At 41.6% G+C, this 18,166-nt stretch overlaps 1 protein-coding gene across 1 annotated transcript in view; it reads left to right on the forward strand.

The window, feature by feature from the left end:
* Positions 1–2,323: 2,323 nt before the first annotated feature.
* The window catches only part of Kiz (kizuna centrosomal protein), a 110,105-nt gene continuing 94,262 nt past the window's right edge, over positions 2,324–18,166 (forward strand). Inside the window, exons 1-3 of the mRNA XM_059261571.1 lie at positions 2,324–2,487; positions 7,648–7,710; positions 12,052–12,214. Of these exons, the coding sequence (XP_059117554.1) occupies positions 2,372–2,487; positions 7,648–7,710; positions 12,052–12,214 (342 nt within the window). The 5' untranslated portion in view covers positions 2,324–2,371. The remainder of the gene's footprint in view (positions 2,488–7,647; positions 7,711–12,051; positions 12,215–18,166) is intronic.

Below are 18,166 nucleotides of genomic sequence, written 5' to 3' on the forward strand. Positions count from 1 at the left end.
TTCTATGCAGTCTGGCCCTGCAGCCCGTGGGATGCTGCAGGCCACATTTGGGATGGATCTTTCCCTTCAGTTAAATCTCTCTGGAAATGTGTCTCCTAGGTGATTCCAAATCTAATCAAGTTGACAATGAAGATGAATCATCGCACACTATAATTAGTAAAATAAACCTCAGCACACAAGCGTGGATCAACTTGATATAATGAGCTGATAGATTAAGTATAAATCACATTCATGCTAACTGTGGGACAGGAGGGTCCTGCACTAGCTCTGAATATCACAGATCTGTTCTGGTCCTTCTCTGGTCATTTCACCTGAGGAAAGGAGGCCCCAAAGTCAAGCACATGCCCATGGGGGTGCACAAATACACATCTCCTAGAACACAGTCCCAGGTACCCAGAACCCTAGCATTTCCTGTTCAAAGAGTCCCAAACTGCTTTCCAGGGCCTTCAGAGACCTCTTTTCTGGGCCATTCTTACAAGGAGCCAACACTAGTGTTTAGCTTTAGGCCAAAAGGAGGCTGAGATAGGCTTATGGATGCAGATGGCATTTGCTGAATGGAGAGAGAGTAGGGCACATCCAGCCCTATTGTGGGTGAGGCATCTCATCATGCAACCCTGAACCTGGTGTGGGAAATTGGATTAGGAAAGGAGTCAGAGAACTGAATTCTACCCTTGATGTCCACATTCTTATGAAAGTATAGTGGTGAAGACAGGAGGAGAGACCCTATTTTACTTATAGCCTGTTATCCTGTTATATACGGACATTTTAATTAGATAAATATTGTGTGTGTGCATGAGTGTGGATGTGCGTGTGTTAGAGTGCACAAGTGGAGGTCAGAGGACAACTTGGGGGAATAAAATCAAATGCAGGTTGTCCCACCTGCAGAACAAGCATCCTTGGATTGCTGAGCTGAACTGCCTCCCTGGCCCTCGTTTGTTTTTGTTTGTTTTGTTTTTTTTTTTTTTTTTTTTTTAAAGGCAGGGTCTGTAAGGCCTGTCTGGAATTAAAGATTCTCCTGCCTCACTCACTGAGTGCTGAGATTACATGGATATATTGTCCAGTCCAGTTTAATTTGTACCTTTCAACATTTAGGCAGACAGTATGGGGAAGGAAGGCTCAGTAAAATCATAATCGTATGTTGTTGACCTTTGAGCATTTCATTGCTTTCCCTAATGACTAATTTAATATTTTAAGTCAGAGTGTGATGGACATACACAGTGCATAGTGAACATGCTATGTCAAGGTATGAAACATGAACAAATGCTTCCAGAAACACCTGGGATTCATTATGCCTTAATTTTCAATTGAGTTTTGGTCTTTGTACATTAAGGAATGGTTGACTGTTGCAAACTTTTTAACACACAGCCCCACCCCCATTCAGATACTGGACAAGCCCCACAGTGTCCTGACTTACTATTAAAGAAGCCTTGATTTAAGTGACACTTTGCATATAAGTGAACTACTGATTTGGGAAAAGAAACCCAAAAAAGTGTACAATAAGGAACCACACAGTGACTCCGTATATGTGTGTATAACATTTTTTAATTTTTATTTTTCCCTTCCAAATGGGTTTTAGAATACAGTTGTCTTTCTTCCGGAAGCCTTTTGCCATGTTCATGGAGGCAATGATAAAAACTGATACTATGTTCTGGGCCTTTATAACCACTAATTCATTTTGATTGATCTAAGGTTAGGTTAATCTTGCTGTCAACACCTGCCTAATTCACTCTGGTGTGCCTTGGCTTTTCCATGGTCACAGCTGAGCAGTGGGAGAGAGGATTTATTCGCGGCAGTCTGGCTCCAGGCCTTGTTGGAGGATAGTCTGCAGAAGTAAATTGTCTGATTCACAAGTAACTAGTTAGAAACCAAATCTTTATCTCCTGTAAATGTTGATGGCAAATGGAGCCATCACGTTCTAAGGACAGCAGGGCACTGCATACATCTGCTGAGTTTTTTTTTTTTTTTTTTCTTCTGGCTTTTTAAAGTGCTGGTAGCAAAACAACCTTGCCACAGGGTGTCTCTGCAAATTCTAAGATGAGGCAGGGAAAGGGGTGGGAAGCAAGAAACCGCATCTGATGAGTACAGTTGGAAGGGATTCTATAGCAGGAGCAGGGAAGAGAAACGCAGCTGCTGCAGAGAGAAGGTGACGCAGCTCTCTTGGCTTCTGGTCCCTTTGTAGCCTGTACCACCAGGGTTCGCCGCCCGGCCTGGATCTCAGCCTCCGCCCCGCCCCCGCACGGCATCTTGCCCCGCCTCCTCGGCGCCCCGCCTCTGCCCCGCCCTCTTCAGGCGGCCTGGCTCCTTGTTTACCCGCGGTGCATGTCGGGGCGGTCTCCTTTGGCAACGCAGGCCCTCGCGCTGCCCCGGGGCGATGCCGCGAGGGCGCGGTGGCGGTGGCGTGTGCCCGATCCCCGCCGCGTCCGCGCCCTTGGCGAGTCCCAGCTACTACGAAAGGGTGGGCCAGCTCCAGCAGGCGCTGCGGGACAGGTACGGCGGCGGGACGGGGCGGGGAGTCAGTGCGCCACTGAGAGCTTTGGGTACCCTGTCTGGCGTTTCTTCCCATTCCCCCCCAATGAGTCACCAGGCCCGGGACCCGCCTGCGACCTACCAGTAGTTCCGGATGGGGTCCGGAGCATAAAGTTCACCACAAATGACCCTATGTTTGAGTTAGGTGCAACTAAAGCCGGGTCCTTCAGCCTGAGGATGCGGCCGGAAGTGAGAGTAGTTCTTTTGCCTGCCAGTCTCCATCAAGCCTTATGAATTTCTCTAGTCCTCTTCTACGGCCCCCTCCCTACTCTCTCTTCAGATTGTCACCCTAGTTTGACACACACACTGCATCAATGATGACAGGTCTAGGAATACAGGCTGGAGTGAGGTGATGTGTGTGTATGTTTAAAACCCATGCCCTGTTAAAATGCTGGAGTCATTTGGAGGTGTCTGGGGCTCCCTAAATTTATAGTGAAGCGATGAAATTTTCAACGAGTTCAGCTTCGAGGCTTGGGATTGCCTTTGATTAAGACATGAAAGATGAAAACCACTGGAGACAGCTAGATCTAAGAATGCATAAATAGAGAAAATTATAAAGCAATTGACTATAAATAACCACATGACAGATAAGTTGTTGGAACACTTATTTTAGCTGCCAAATTAATTGGGCTTAGAAATCTCATTAGTTGACAAGAAAGGAAATAGATTTTTGGATCTCTTGATAAATAAAACATTTAATGAGTGTTAAAGTTACAGAATCATTCAGATGGACCAGGAGGGCTGTAACAGTTCTAAGATGATAACAGTAATTGCAGGTGAGGTAAAGTAAGTGATTTTTTTTTCAAGGGAACTGCATCATATGCTAGACTTAATTTTTGTCTAGTTATTTGTAAACTATTTACCACAGGCCTTAACTGTCCTTTCCATGGTTTATCTCCTTCCTACATCCTGTTTTCTTTCTGACACACTCCTGCTCTCCTACCCTAGGGATCTCTTAATCACCCACGTAAAAAAAAAATTAACCAGTTAAGGGTATGCTGGTGGTTGTGTATGCTGAAGAGGCAGAAATAGGAGGACTACAGGTTCAAGGCCAGCCTAAGCTACATAATGAGTTCCAGGTCAGCCAGGGCAGCATAGTGAGATCCTGTCTTAAAAAAGTATGTATCATTCCCTGCAAGCTTTTCTTTTCCAAACACTTTTCCTAATTTTGTTTGTCCCTTCTGCTTGCTTACGCACTTTTGGAGAGAGCACAGGTGACTTTCTTACTTTTTTTTTTTTCTTTTCCTGCATTGAGAATTCTGGGAGGGAGGAAATGACACCTAGCAGATCCTTTGGCTTGCAGTGTAGTACATGTGATGAGAGAGGTATTTTGTGAACTATTTGAATTTATGAATGGAATCCAAGAGTCAAGTAGCTAGTGTCTAGGTGTTACGAATGGCTTCTGTGGAGCCCAGTGGCCTCATAGTGTCACTAAATAATGATCCTTTCCTAGTCCTCCGAGGTGCTATTAAGTGTCTTTACATACTGTGTAATTAAAAATCAAGACTGTCTGTCTCAGTGCCGTTAGCTCACTGCTGTAGTTGCAGAGTGGTGTAGTTACCTTGGGTTTTTACTTATTTGTGTTTCATAGCCAAAGATCTGCTCTTAAAATGTTACTGATTTAAATGACATTCTTTTTGAACTAAGTTAATGGTGAGTTATTTTTGCCTCCTGTGCTAGAAACACCTGGCTGTTTATGGTCCTTATGGTACAATAACCGTGTAATGATTATCCACTTTATGTCTAGCACTTCTTACTTTAATTATTAAGCAAGGTAAGGTTGTTGAAGTTACAGAAGAAATTGGAGTCACATTTTATGCCCTGTTCATGGTCTTGCATTTGAAGATTTGTTTTATTTTTAAGTCAGTGTAAATCTGTTGCCGTGTGTGATCATTTTTCATTTTAAGAATCTGTAAGTAATTCTAATTAATGCATGCTATACACAAGATAGAGACGCAAATAACTTTAGAGAGAGCACTACAGTGAGATCATGAGTTCTGGCTGTGACAAGTCCCGAGAGCTTGAAAAGGGTCATCTGGCCTTTTTGAACCTTGGTTCTTCAGCAGGATGAGGGAACTAGATTAATATGTAAAATAAAGACTCAAAAAAAAAAAACCTAGATTAGTGGGCTTTTAAAAAATTAAAGCTGGGCTGGTGAAATGGATCGGCAAGTAAAGGTGCATGCCGCCAAACTTAATGACCTGAGTTTGATCCCACCTACAAGGTGGGAAGAGGGAAATGCCTCATGAAAGTTGTCCTCTGACTGCCACACATGAATGTGTGTGAGCACACACACATGCACGCACACACATACACACAAATAAATGTAATAACATTTCAAAATTAAAAGCCAGTCTCAGCATAGGGAGCACTGTCTCCTGAAAGTCCATGGTCATCTCAAGTGTTGTGATTTGACTAGCAGTAGGAATGCTTGGAAATGCTTTATCAATTTAGAAACTTTGGAGAAGCAGGAGATTAACGGCAACAATAAACACAGTTCACTCTTCTCAACCCTTTTAGAGGCAGTCATTGAAATGTTAGCTGATCTGATAGCTGGGCTTTTCCTTTGAAACTGCCATATTTTGATCCTCAGTCATCTTCTCTGTATTCACACATAGGTGTAATTTTATAGCTTGAATGTTTTTCAGTTTGTATGTAGTGCTTTCTCTGCATTGTCGTGAAAGTCAATAATTGAATCTAAAAGAGTCTAATGGAGTGACATGTTGCAGTGTGTATAGTGCCCACAAGTGTGGTAGAAACATATAAGTGGGACTGATGCTTAACAATTATTGTATATAAAAACATCCTTTCAAAGGTCCATTAACCAGCCCCAGTTATTTTCAATGGTGATATTGATTCAGGGTAACCTATCATAATGGTCCAGAAATTGACACTGACATATTAGTTGAGTAGAGCTGAGGGTGATGGAAAATTGTAGTACTGAGGCACAGACAGAACAAATGCCTTAAAATGCAGAACATACAGCCTTGTAGAACAGCCCAGCTGTGAAAACCCAGATGAGGGGTACAAGTGACTGAAGCATGGGCTATGTAAGTAAGCATCTCAGGTTTGGGCATTTCAGAGATTGTGAAATAGAGATTTGATATGTAGGCATAGCATAGTGATCCTACCAATAACTTTCATTGAGGTGAATATCTAGTTTTTAAGCCTTGTGTTTAAAACTCATACGAAGGATTACCATTCAGAGATGCAGCAGTGTGGAGGAGGGAGTCAGGAGACGAGGAGTTGGCAAGATCAGCACCATTTTTGCATGGAATAGAGAGCCACAATGTGTCTGACTGTGGTTGCTAAGATATGAAGTGTTTGGAGAAAGGAAGTGTGATTAGCAGGTGTCTGCATCCTCTGAAGAGGGGACTGAGAACAACGATTTTTACATCATTATTAAAAAGAACTTGCAGTTTGGGAGGTGATGATGGACTTTTGAAGAAATGGTGGCCCTTTTTTACTAGATACCACAGATTCATTTTAAAAATTATCTTTAAAAAGTCAGGCTTATAGCAAAGTCTCAGATATGGGACAAAAACCTCCAGTGTTTTCCTCACCCAGATTCTTCTGAAGTGCCGATATTGTAATTTTCTCTTCCCATACACCTATTTAAAATCATGCTCTTCTCTGAAATATTTGAAATTGCAGGTGTGATAGCCCATCACCACTAAACTCTTTAATGTACTTAAAAAAATAAGAATGTTCTTTTATATAAGCACAGTACGGCTCTCACAGGTACCCAGCCTTGCTGTATCAGCCCACACACTCATGCCGGACACCAGGTGTCCCAGCAATGTCCCCTTTTCTTTCTGGTCCTTTCTGGTCTAGGGTTTCATTGGGAAACATGGTTTGCATTTTGTGTGCCATATCTCTTCTGTCTTCTTGGAGTGATTTTTGTTTCTTTTTGTCTGTCCTTGTTGGTCATGTTCCTGACAATTTCTTGAGTTTTCTGGACAGTAACTCCCAAGCTGGGTCCTTTAGATGATTCCTCATGATCAGAATTCAGTCATTCATCTTGGCCATAATACCATGGCAGCATAGCATCCTAGATGTACTTAAAGATCTGTCTGTCCTTGTAATTTAAGCACAAATTCCTTCTACTTTGGTGGTATTGTGTTCCCCAAAATATTATGCACCCTAATAAACTTATCTGGGGTCAGAGAACAGAACAGCCACTAGATACAGAGGCTAGAAAATGGTGGCACTCACACCTTTAATCCTAGCCTTCTGGAGACATGGATCTCTGTGAGTTCAAGGCCATACTGGAAATAGCCAGGCATGGTGACTGGCCTTTAATCCCAGGAAGTGATGGCAGACAGCAGAAAGATATATAAGGTGTGAGGACCAGGAACTAGAGCTGGTTAAGCTTTCAGGCTTTAGAGAAGCAGTTCAGCTGAGATCCGTTTGGATGAGAACTCAAAGGCTTCCAGCCTGAGGAAACAGGATCAGCTGAGGAACTGGCGAGGTGAGGTGGCTGTGGCTTGTTCTGCTTCTCTGATCTTCCAGCATTCACCCCAATACCTGCTCCAGGTTTATGTTCATTAATAAGAACTTTTAAGATTCCTGCTACACTGTACCCTCTTGTCATTCATTTGTCGTTAGTTAAGCACCCAATTGGTTATAGAACCTTGAAGGTTTAATAATCATGATCTCAATACATATTTCTAATGTGGAAATAAATATACGATGTCCTTTCCATGTTTATTCTGAGTTCAGTCTTTTTGTTTGTTTGTTTGCTTTCTGAGACAAGGTCTCCCTTACTTGGAGAATCTCTGTCAATTTTGTTTTTCAGTAAGTTTTCACTATGTACCTCAGGCTGGCCTCAGTGTCCTGATCCTCTTGCCACAGCCTCTTACGTGCTGGGTTTATAGGCATGCATGACAGTGCTCCACTGATGTTGAGAATCTTGAGTTTTTGCTTCATACTGGTGTTCTCCCTGTTTCTTCTACTTCCTTGGAGATGGGTCTTTGTTTCAGCCACCCATGACATTGTCTCCTTTTTAAATAGATTAATGGAACAAGTCTCACAAAGGTGCAGTTTCAAAGACGTCATGGTGTAAATACATTAGCTTGTACGATACAGTGACTTTTGTTTTGTTTTGTTTTTATATTACAGTGAAAAGAAGAGATTTGACCTGGAAGACAAGCTTTATGAATACAATAAGTCTGATAAGTGCAGGTAAGAGATGACAGTGATGATTGTCCAGCTTGTTTGTAGTCAATATGTAATCCCTGCCAGGCGGTGGTAGAAGCACATGCCTTTACTCTCAGCTCTCTGGAGGCAGAAGCAGGCGCATCCCTGTCTCTATGAGTTTGAGGCCAGCCTGGTCTACATAGTGAGTTCCAGGCCATCTAGGACTACTTAGACCCTGTTCCTCAAAAAAAAGAAAAAAAAAAAAGAAAAAAAAAAGCCTAATTAACCCCTACTATTATGTCATAGTTTTATAGTTAGAATATTTTTATTGTTCTTTTATTTTTAATGCATGATAATTTGAATTAAATGCTATTAATTTTATATATTATAAATAAACATTTTTTTCATTATTTAGTTTTTGTGTTAGTTCAGAATATGGTTTTACTTAAATATCTTAAAATAAGGCAGTACGAGGGGGTTGGGAAAAATAAAGCAGTATAGTCTTTTTGGTTCTTATTTAAACATATTTAGTTTCTGTAGTGGTTAAGGCATGTAATTGTTACAGCTGATCTGCTAGCTTTTATCCATCTCTCAACTCTTACCTGAAAAATTGTTGCCCCTGGGAGGGCCTCCTTGCAGGTTCAGTTGTTCTGAAAAGTTCCTTCCCTTCCCTCATAGCTTTCAGCATGCAGTAATTACCTGCTTGTTTCTCTGTTGACTGTGGCTAGACAGTCTTCATGCTTGCACTACTAAATAGATGAGTGATTGCTTGGGTGGATGGATGACTTACATGATCAGCTTTGAAGGGTAATAGCAAGAATGAGTGTAGCTGGAGTTTTCCTGCCTGGCCCCACAGTCACGACAAATCTCTATCACCTGCCAGTCCCACAGCCTCAAACCCGACCAAGTAAACACAGAGACTTATATTGGTTATAAACTGTATGGCCGTGGCAGGCTTCTTGTTATCTACTTCTTCTATCACGAATTAACCCATTTCTATTAATCTATACCTTGCCACATGGCTCGTGGCTTACTGGTATCTTCCCATGCTGTTTATCATCGTGGCGGCTGGCAGTGTCTCTCTGACTCAGCCTTCCACTTCCCAGCTTTATTCTCCTCCTTGCCCCGCCTATACTTCCTGCCTAGCCAACGGCCAATCAGTGTTTTATTTATTGACTAATTAGCAACACATTTGCCATACATCCCACAGCACTTCCCCCCTTTTTTTTTTCAAAAAGGAAGGTTTTAACCTTAACAAAGTAAAATTACATATAATTTGGGAATTTGGGCGTAGCTTCTCTTACTACTTCCTGCTGGAAGGGGGCGCTGTATCTTATGGGGAAACAAAGAAAATTTTAGAATTATGGAATAGTCCATGAGGCTGTATCGTCTGAGCCAGATGCCTTCAAACCATTCTGGATGTTGGATCATCTGGGCCATGGTGTCATCAGAGAACTTTCAGGGGGTCTTGGCTGGTCAAACCTGATGTATCTTAATCTTGAACAAATCCATAGCCTCTGGCTTTCTGTGGGAACAAAAGAGACTCTTTTCCAAAGCAACATATCCTTACATTCAAATTTTGAAGTCAAGGTATCTTTAAAATATACATTTTGGCATAACTCAACAGCTTTTACAATCAAATGTTTTTCTGCAGTTAAAAATTCCAAAGACAACACAATCCAGATTCTCTGTGTAATATTCATCTTTACGTGGCTTATTTTTTATATTAATTTTACTGTCTCTTTAAAGACTTTATTTTTTAAAACTATGTATTTGTTTCTATAACTCTATATATCACCTTTTTTGTCTCTTTCAAGCCTACGTATATTTTTACACACATTGTAAACTATTACACCTGAATCTGTCTTATTGTGAATCTATTGCTTTAAACTGCAGCAGCTGTGGCTGCTGGCTCCGCCCACCTCAGCTTCCCAACATGGCTACGTTTACCACCAGCTCTGGGAGCTGTCATGCATGGGTCTATGCTTTTATCCAAGCAGCGTGTAGCTCAGAAACCTCTTTTTGTTTTGTACTAGCAAAGTCTAAATCCACCATGCAGCTTAATGTGCCACTTGCAGAGGCCTGATTCCCGCCATACTGCAGGTCGAGCACGCACGCCAGGAACCCACCAGTAGCTGAAACCGGCAGCTGCCGCTCATTTGAGAGAGACAATTAGGAAGCTGTTTTTAGCTCCGTTTTAGAATCTTTTTTCTCAGTTTTTAGGTGGAAACTCTTGCCACCACGTTGGACACCAAATGAGGACTAGGATTTGGGTGGAGAAAGCATGGCTACTAAGCAGCTTTATTAAGTCTCTAGAGAAGAGTATGTTGGGTCTTCCTCCATGACTATCATTTGTGTCAAAAATGCAGATACGGGCAGTCAAAACAGTGGTAGATTGTTTTATTCAGAAGGAAAAATGAAGACAGCCAATCACAGTTAAAGCACGGTATCATTAGTATGATAATCTTCTGGGCTGGGGAGATGGCTCAGTGAGTAAACCCTGGCCAGGCAAGCCTGAGGACTTAAGTTCAGAGTCCACATAAAGCCAGACATGGTGGCGCATGTCTGAAATCCCACATGGAGATGGTAGGCAGAGACCAGAGCTCCCCAGGAATTTGTGAGCCAGGTAGTCTGGTATATGCGGTGGTGAACAACAAGAGACCCTGTCTCAAACAAGGTAGAAGGTGAGGACTGACAGCTGAGCTTGTCCTCTGACTTACACTGGAACACACATTCATATCTAAACACTCCCACCCCCCTACTGCCCCAGAGATACACTAGAGCACACATTCATACCTAAACACTCCCCCCCACTGCTCCAGAGATACACTAGAGCACACATTCATACCTAAACACTCCCCCCCACTGCTCCAGAGATACACTAGAGCACACATTCATACCTAAACACTCCCCCCCACTGCTCCAGAGATACACTAGAGCACACATTCATACCTAAACACTCCCCCCCACTGCCCCAGAGATACACTAGAGCACACATTCATACCTAAACACTCCCCCCCTACTGCCCCAGAGATACACTAGAGCACACATTCATACCTAAACACTCCCCCCCACTGCCCCAGAGATACACTAGAGCACACATTCATACCTAAACACTCCCCCCCACTGCTCCAGAGATACACTAGAGCACACATTCATATCTAAACACTCCCCCCCCACTGCTCCAGAGATACACTGGAACACACATTCATATCTAAACACTCCCATCCCCCTACTGCCCCAGAGATACACTAGAGCACACATTCATACCTAAACACTCCCCCCACCACTGCCCCAGAGATGGGAGGGGTGGGGCAGGGATTTCTGAAAGTTTGTTGGCCTAGAGTTAGAGGTTTAAGATCTGATGTTGATTCATTTTGAGTATTTCTAGCATCTTTGAAGATCTGTACTGGGAAGGTAAATACATATGTGGATGGGAGAATATAAAATACCTTACTGGACTAAAAATATAAATGCTCCATAAGGTACTAATTTATGGTTCAGATAGTTGTAAAGAAGGAAGAAAATTAGCATATTGGTCTATGAGAAGAGAAGGTTGTGTACTTTGAGCTATCTATTATGCCTTTTAGTATTACAATTTGGATAAGAGTCTCCAAAGTTTTCTCATAGTTTATATATTACTACAAAATATTTCACTAATATGTTGTTGTAATGTCTAATACATTTTTACATTATTTCAATGATAGCTTTTGTATTTTAAATTTTCTTAATTTTATGTACTATAGTTTATATTTTGATTCTGCTTTTATATGAGCATTTAATTTGAAAATTGCTTGTCATATAAAAACTTGGCTCTGTATGCATGTGAATATGACTAAAGAGACACTGCTCTTAAAACCATATTTCAGTTTAAGAAATAAATCCAGAGCTGGGTGTGGTGGTGCACACCTTTAATCCTAGCACTCAGGAAGCAGAGGCAGAAAACAAAACAAAACAAAAGACAGAAACAAAGAAAGAAAGATATCCGTGTAGCTGGATGTGGTACAGTTGGGCATGGTGCTGCATCCCTGTAATATTCACACTGGGGAAACCAAGGAAGGAGGATTGCAGGTTCCAACCCATTCGAGGCTGCATAGTGAGACCTGTCTCAGCAGCATAGGAGTCTTTACTGTGGTATCAAGTGGTACTGTTACGTTTCTCAGGAGAGGTGTGTCATGCTGTGACCAATTCGATACCGTAGTGATACCATAATAATTTTCTTTCTCTAATACTATATATGCATTCTGTCCCCTGGGCTTCAATGCTTTGAGTACGATTTCTTAGATTTTTATTGTCCTGTTAACACTTTCGTTAAAGAAAATTATTCTTAAATTTGTTAAATTTGAGTTACATTATTAAAGATCTACCTTTTTTTTTTTTCTTAAGAGCTAAGCTGAAATGTGCAAAACTAAAGAAATACCTGAAGGAAATATGTGAATCTGAAAGGAGGGCTCATGTCCGAAACCAAGAATATTTAAAGAAGTTCGAATGTGTCCAGACTTATGTTGATCACTTGACCACAAATACAGAGAAGCTTCAAAAACTGAAGGTGACATCTTGTTTTCTACAGTGTATTGTGAAGAGCTTTCCTGGATCAGTGGCGGCCACTTTCAGTTGTCTGCATGGGGTTATTTGTTGGTAATTGTGAACTTAAGCAACAATAAGGCTCCTTTTAGAAGCCAATTCCCTCTTGGTCAACTCCTTGGTTTTTTTTTTTTTTTGTTTGTTTGTTTGTTTTTTGTTTTCTGTTTTTTTGTCCTTTTGGTCTGGGCTGCTCTCTTCAGGTCAAGATTCCATTAGGGGTGGGGAGCACTGGGGAGTGCTCCCTGGGAGTTTACCTTCATGTGCCTGGCCTCTGTGGTACAGTGACTGCTGTTCAAGGCTTCCTTTTATTCTGGCACCATAGTCCCTTCTAGTACATGTCTACATGGTGCTTTTAAACTTACACGAAAGTTGGAGGGCCCCAAGCTTGGCTTTCTTCCTTGCTATTTGCGGTGGCAGGGGTTGTTGCCCAGATTAACCCAACAGAATAGTGGGTGTAAAAGTTGGTTTTAGTGTTTTTTCCCCGTGTGCTCTAGCAGTTATTCTCTAGCCTAATTTTATTGCAAAAATTTCAAATATACCAAAAAATGAAAGGAATTATTCTAATGGACACATTCTCCACTAGATATAATATTTCTCACTATTTTGCAGTATGTGCTTTGTATGTGCACATGAGCTTTTCTTTCTGAGCAGTCAGATCTCCTGATAACATCATGACACTTGTCTCCTAAGCTCTTAAGCACGAGAGTGGTCTTTTATATAATTATATTCTTGTTATCATCCTTAAAACTAAATAACTAAACCACAGTATCAGTATACTCAGCTCATATTTGAATTTTTTCAGTTTCCCTAAAAAGTGTCTTCTATTTCTAGACCATGAGCTGCTAGAGTTTACATGTTATTTGGATATATATTATCATCATGACCTTTAAAGTCTATTTTAATCTAATTTCAAATGTTTTCTTCTCTTCCTCCTCCTCCTCCTCCTCCTCCTCCTCCTCCTCCTCCTCCTCCTCCTCTTCCTCCTCCTCTTCTTCTTCTTCTTCTTCTTCTTCGTTATTGGCTATTTTGACAAAGGCAGCCAATTGCCGGTCACTTGAAGTTTGAGTTTTGGTTCCTTATCCAGAATCTGCCCCCACCTCCCACCCCATCTCCTGTGAACTGGAACTGTGGTTTTGACCAGCACTGCCCTGCAGAACTTTGTGCAGTCCTGAGAATGCCCTGACGTTGTGGCTTGACACTGCCCAAGTTTTAGTTGATGTTTGTTAATAGTCACAGGTGAATCATGTTTCCTGTAGTTTCCAATAAAGCAGTCCCTCATGTCAAGTGGTCCCACATGAGTGAGGAAGTCTTTGAGCTGTTGGTTATGATGGTAATCTCCAGAGACTTGTTTTAAGGTATTTTAACCCCTCCCTCTAGAAGAAAATAATTTGTGGAGTGATGGCTTGGCATCACTGGAAGATCATATTCTTCACTAGCCTTTTACCCACTGGTTTGGGGATCTGTAGATGAGCCTTCCTGAGAGAGTTATCATAACGGAGGTTGTTCAGAATGTCAGTTTCAGTTCTATCTCCCATTAACTGACTTCCATAACAAAGAGGAATTTCCTCCTCGACCCCTTCCTCTTTCTCAATAGCATGATGAACATATGGGTTTTTATTTAATTAGTATATTATCGATAGTTATTTTTGTTCCTGTTTTTACAAAAGTAGCCAGTGGAAGTCTCTATTTTTGGGTGCTAGGGATTGAAACTAGTACCTTAAACATGCTCACCACATATACTGAGTTACACCTGTAGCCATTGGGAGTCATTAGATGGCTCCTGTGCTCTTTCTCCATGACCCTGTGGATTCTGAGCCTTTTTTCCTTCGGGGCACAGCAGGAGGCTGCAAGTGTGCCTTGTCTTCTCTGACTGTAGCCTTTTACTCAAGGGGTTGTACTGGCTTTAAGTGGGGAACAGAATGTAAAAACCAAGTTCTGGGACTAGCTGTGTTTAAGCTTTTTTTTTTTTAAGTATTCCAGTCAGGTGCTTAAGGTTCAGAAGCAGTCGCTATTATCCACATTGTAAACTACTCAGAAATTTTACATAGAAAATAAAGCAGAGGACAAAGCAGGAATATATAAAGGAAATAATAGAAAATTCCCTCTTATTTTTATATCATGTGGCCTTATCCAATGATTGATTTCTTCTTATAATCAAATGTTGGAGGAATGAATTGGAATCATCCTTGTAAATAATCTTATATTGAGAGTATTAGTTATATATAACTGATATGTTTTAGAAACTTGTATAATGAGCTAGGAAAGAATATAAGGCATCATTTTTTTCAGAAAAGAACAAACTTTATAAGAATATGAAAAGTTTTATTTACAATATGCTTCAAAAATCACATAGATTATGCTGCTTTGAATTTTGGATAAAAATTCTTGTTTTGAAAAAATTCCGTTGATGAAATAAAATAGACCATGTAGCTACAGTTGGAAGGACACGAGATCCATGTAGCACTTGGATTTAGCAGTCACTCTGAATCCAAAGCTGCTTGCTTGCCTTATGCCCATGGACCCCAACACTAATGTCAGAAATCCAGCTTGTGACACCGTCACTTTAGCTGTAAGCAGAGGTTTGTCATAGGAGATGTTGATCTTTTATGCTGATGTCCAGCGTTGGCCTTAGTTATGATAGAGCCTTCTGTTCCCTCTTGATGCTTTTCCACTTTGATGCCAGATCTTTACCTCCTTTGCTGAGGACCTTGGGTAAATTACTTTAAGAGAAAGATGTTCAGAGTGCGCTGTCCATGCCTCCAGATGCCATAGACTTTGTCCTGGAATAGAGCACAGTTAATGCACATGAATTTCAAATCTGTAGAATTCCAGGAAGGAGAACAAATTGAAACAATTTTTGAGAGATGGAGGTTTTTCTCAAATTACATTCAGTCAGTTTCTTCTCCTTTGTAGAGATGAACCTGTCCCACCTTCTTATATATATAATACTAAAGTCTTTCAGAAAAAGAATTTACTGATCTCATGACTCAGTTTATGATTTTCTGCAATGGCTCTGGAGCAGTGTGGGTTGAGAATGAATAAGCAGGGGTGCACATGATGCTGGAGACTTAGTCATGTACTCCTATAGACAGAGAAGCCTCCCGGGGCTTTGAGAAGCCCTAGACACAGATAGCCGGGTACTGGAACTTTGGAGCACTGAGAAAGGCCCCAGAGACATGTATAGAACATTTATTTGCTAATGTATGTGCAGCCTCTCACACTGTGCCAGGCATGGCACTAGCTCGTCAGAATTCAGGAAGGGTCATCACCAGGGCAAGCCTCACCCAATTATGAGGTGGTAGTCCAGGCACCTTAGGACAGAGCCCAGGTGCTGTCCTCTACCTGCTCACTACCCCCAGCCTCAGTCCTATGATGCACCCCTCATACTTACATACATGTATTATCTCCCCCTCTCTCTTCCTCCCTCTACCTCTCCCATTCCTGTATCTTCCCACTGTTTCTCTACATCTTTATCCACTGGACACATGTACCCTTTCTCTCGTGGTCACACATACCCAACAGTGCTTTAACCTGCTGAACAACCTACATTTCCCTGAATGCCCCATATTATCTCACACCTGCCTTTGTCCCTCTGCCCTGCCTTAATCTGTGTCATAATTACCTCTGCACTTCCTTCATGATAGTCTAATTGTTTAAGTATCAAGTGTTTTTATTTCACTGTGGGTTCCTTGTCTTAATATGTCAGTGCTCTGTGTCTCACCCAGACTGTGATTCCAGTAGGCACTGAGACTTGATTGAAAGTTAATTCTTCCATATTTGGGAGCTAGTTCTCCTATGGATTATAACCACCTATGTGAGAACTAATGTGGTGTTAATTATATCTTATGTATATCTTCCCAGGAAGCATTTATGGTTAACAGCAAAGTCATTCTGAAAGTGCAGTTTCATTGTTTAGATATGTGATTTCCCTGGACAGTTGTCTTTAGGTTGTGTGTTGAAGGGGGATAACATTTGAGAACAAATCTTTCGAGTTTTTATTTAGAGTCCTACTAAACATGTGACAAATACTGTGCTCAATTGAAAGGCAAAATATGTGGCAAATCTTTTTTTCAACCACCAGAATGTCTTTCTTGTTAGTATATGTGTTAGTTGAATAAATGCATGTTCTCTTACGTCTTCTAGTGAGATTCCACTATCTAGGAAGAAGCATGTATATGGGGGGAAAAAGGGAGAAAGAAAACCAAAGATTTACCTGAGAATCAAATTGAACAGTGTGTCACTGTGCCCATCTTCAGTTCTAACATGTGGAAGTGGGGCTGCTGACTGTAACTATCTGTTTAGTTCAGCTGTTTCCCTAGTCTGTAACTGAGAATCAGCTGTGCACTTCCAGAAACCAGGGAGGCCAAGAAAAAGAGCAAAAGGGTGGTGGTGACATTATCGGGCAGATGATAACATGGGGAGGGAAACTGAGGGAGTGAAAGTGAGAATACAGAGGAAGCATAGTGGAAAATGAGTGTGGAAAAAGAGCCCAGGGACCTGAACTCTCTGTCAGATTCCTTGTCTCCTCTTCCCATGGCCCAGCTTATTGTTAACAGCACCTGGTGATTCAGCTGAAATCAATTGCTTTTGCACATAAGAAAGAGAATGGAGAGGTCCTCTTAAATTTAGGTGGGCAGCATCACCATTGCCATGCAGCAGTACTGTCACTGACAGAATGTGTTATCACATGGGTTAACTCAGTGCTGTTTGTTTATTAAAATGGGTTTCCCAGGTCGGGGGGGGGGGGGGGGTCCATCCTAGGGATTCTGGATTAGGTGATGCTACTGGGACATGAGTTACCCTGCCCCTCAAATCAACAAATCTAACCATGAAAAGTCCATGTGTCAGAAAGGAAATGAAGACTGGAGGGGTGGACACTAGAGAGAAAGGATATTTTCCAAGCCCTGATGTTTTAGGAAACAGAAGAAACACATGAGCCTGATCAGAGAAAAGATTAAGATTGAAACAAGAGAGTGCAGACGCAAAGACATGCCCTCTCATGTTGTGTTAGACATCTGTAGCAAGAACAGTCTTAGGAAAATTCTTGTATACTATTTAAAGGACTACCCTTAATATTAATACTTCCCAGGGGCTCAGAAGAACGGTGGGAACTATTTTGGGGAAATAGAATCTCAGCACACCGAGCTCTCTAGTCCACTTGCTTTAATTCCTCTGGGATAACATCCTATTTACACAGCTTCAGTTCTGTTCTCGTGCCTAGCTTCTTTCCTGCCTGATTTCTCTCTGTATTTATCTACTGCTCCCTCTAAGTTCTATCTTAATTCTCTCGTCTTAATTCTGCCTCATCTAGGTCCTTTTCATCTCGTTCTTACCCAGCTAGTACTTCCCCATCTTCCTCATCTTCCATCTCGTCCACACATTCTCTCTGGTCAAAATCCTCCTTATCCCTCTCTGTTCTCTGTCTCTAAGTTCTCCCCAAGTCTCTCAGGAGTCCAGTTATAAATCCAAGCAATAGCAATCCCCTGTTCGAGCAAGGTCACCAGGCTTGAATTCTATGGGGTCATAAAGGCAGGTAAGAGTTTCCTCAGGCAGTGATTGTCAGGCTTTCTTTTACAATCCAAAATGGGAATGGTAAAAGAGGAGGTCAACTGAGTGCTAATGACCGGTTAGTATATCAAAAAGGGGGTCTATGTGCTCAGTCTACATTCTGAGAAGTGGTTAGGTAAGAAGTTAGGGGTCTATAAAGTTAGTAAGGCTGTAAGAAAGGAGGGTCCACGCTAAATTGTGTAAAGCTATTACTTAAGGTCCACCTGACCTAGGCAGTGTCTCCTTGTGGAATTTACCTTTAAATCAGGAGACTAGCATGTGGTGGTCTGGATTGTTATTTCTATTAGTCCTTGAAAGTGGGTAAGGGAGATAACTGATTCCAGTGCTGAAAGGGGAGAATGTATGTCCA

Source organism: Peromyscus eremicus, chromosome 4, assembly GCF_949786415.1.
Source record: "Peromyscus eremicus chromosome 4, PerEre_H2_v1, whole genome shotgun sequence".
Classification (NCBI taxonomy): Eukaryota; Metazoa; Chordata; class Mammalia; order Rodentia; family Cricetidae; genus Peromyscus; species Peromyscus eremicus.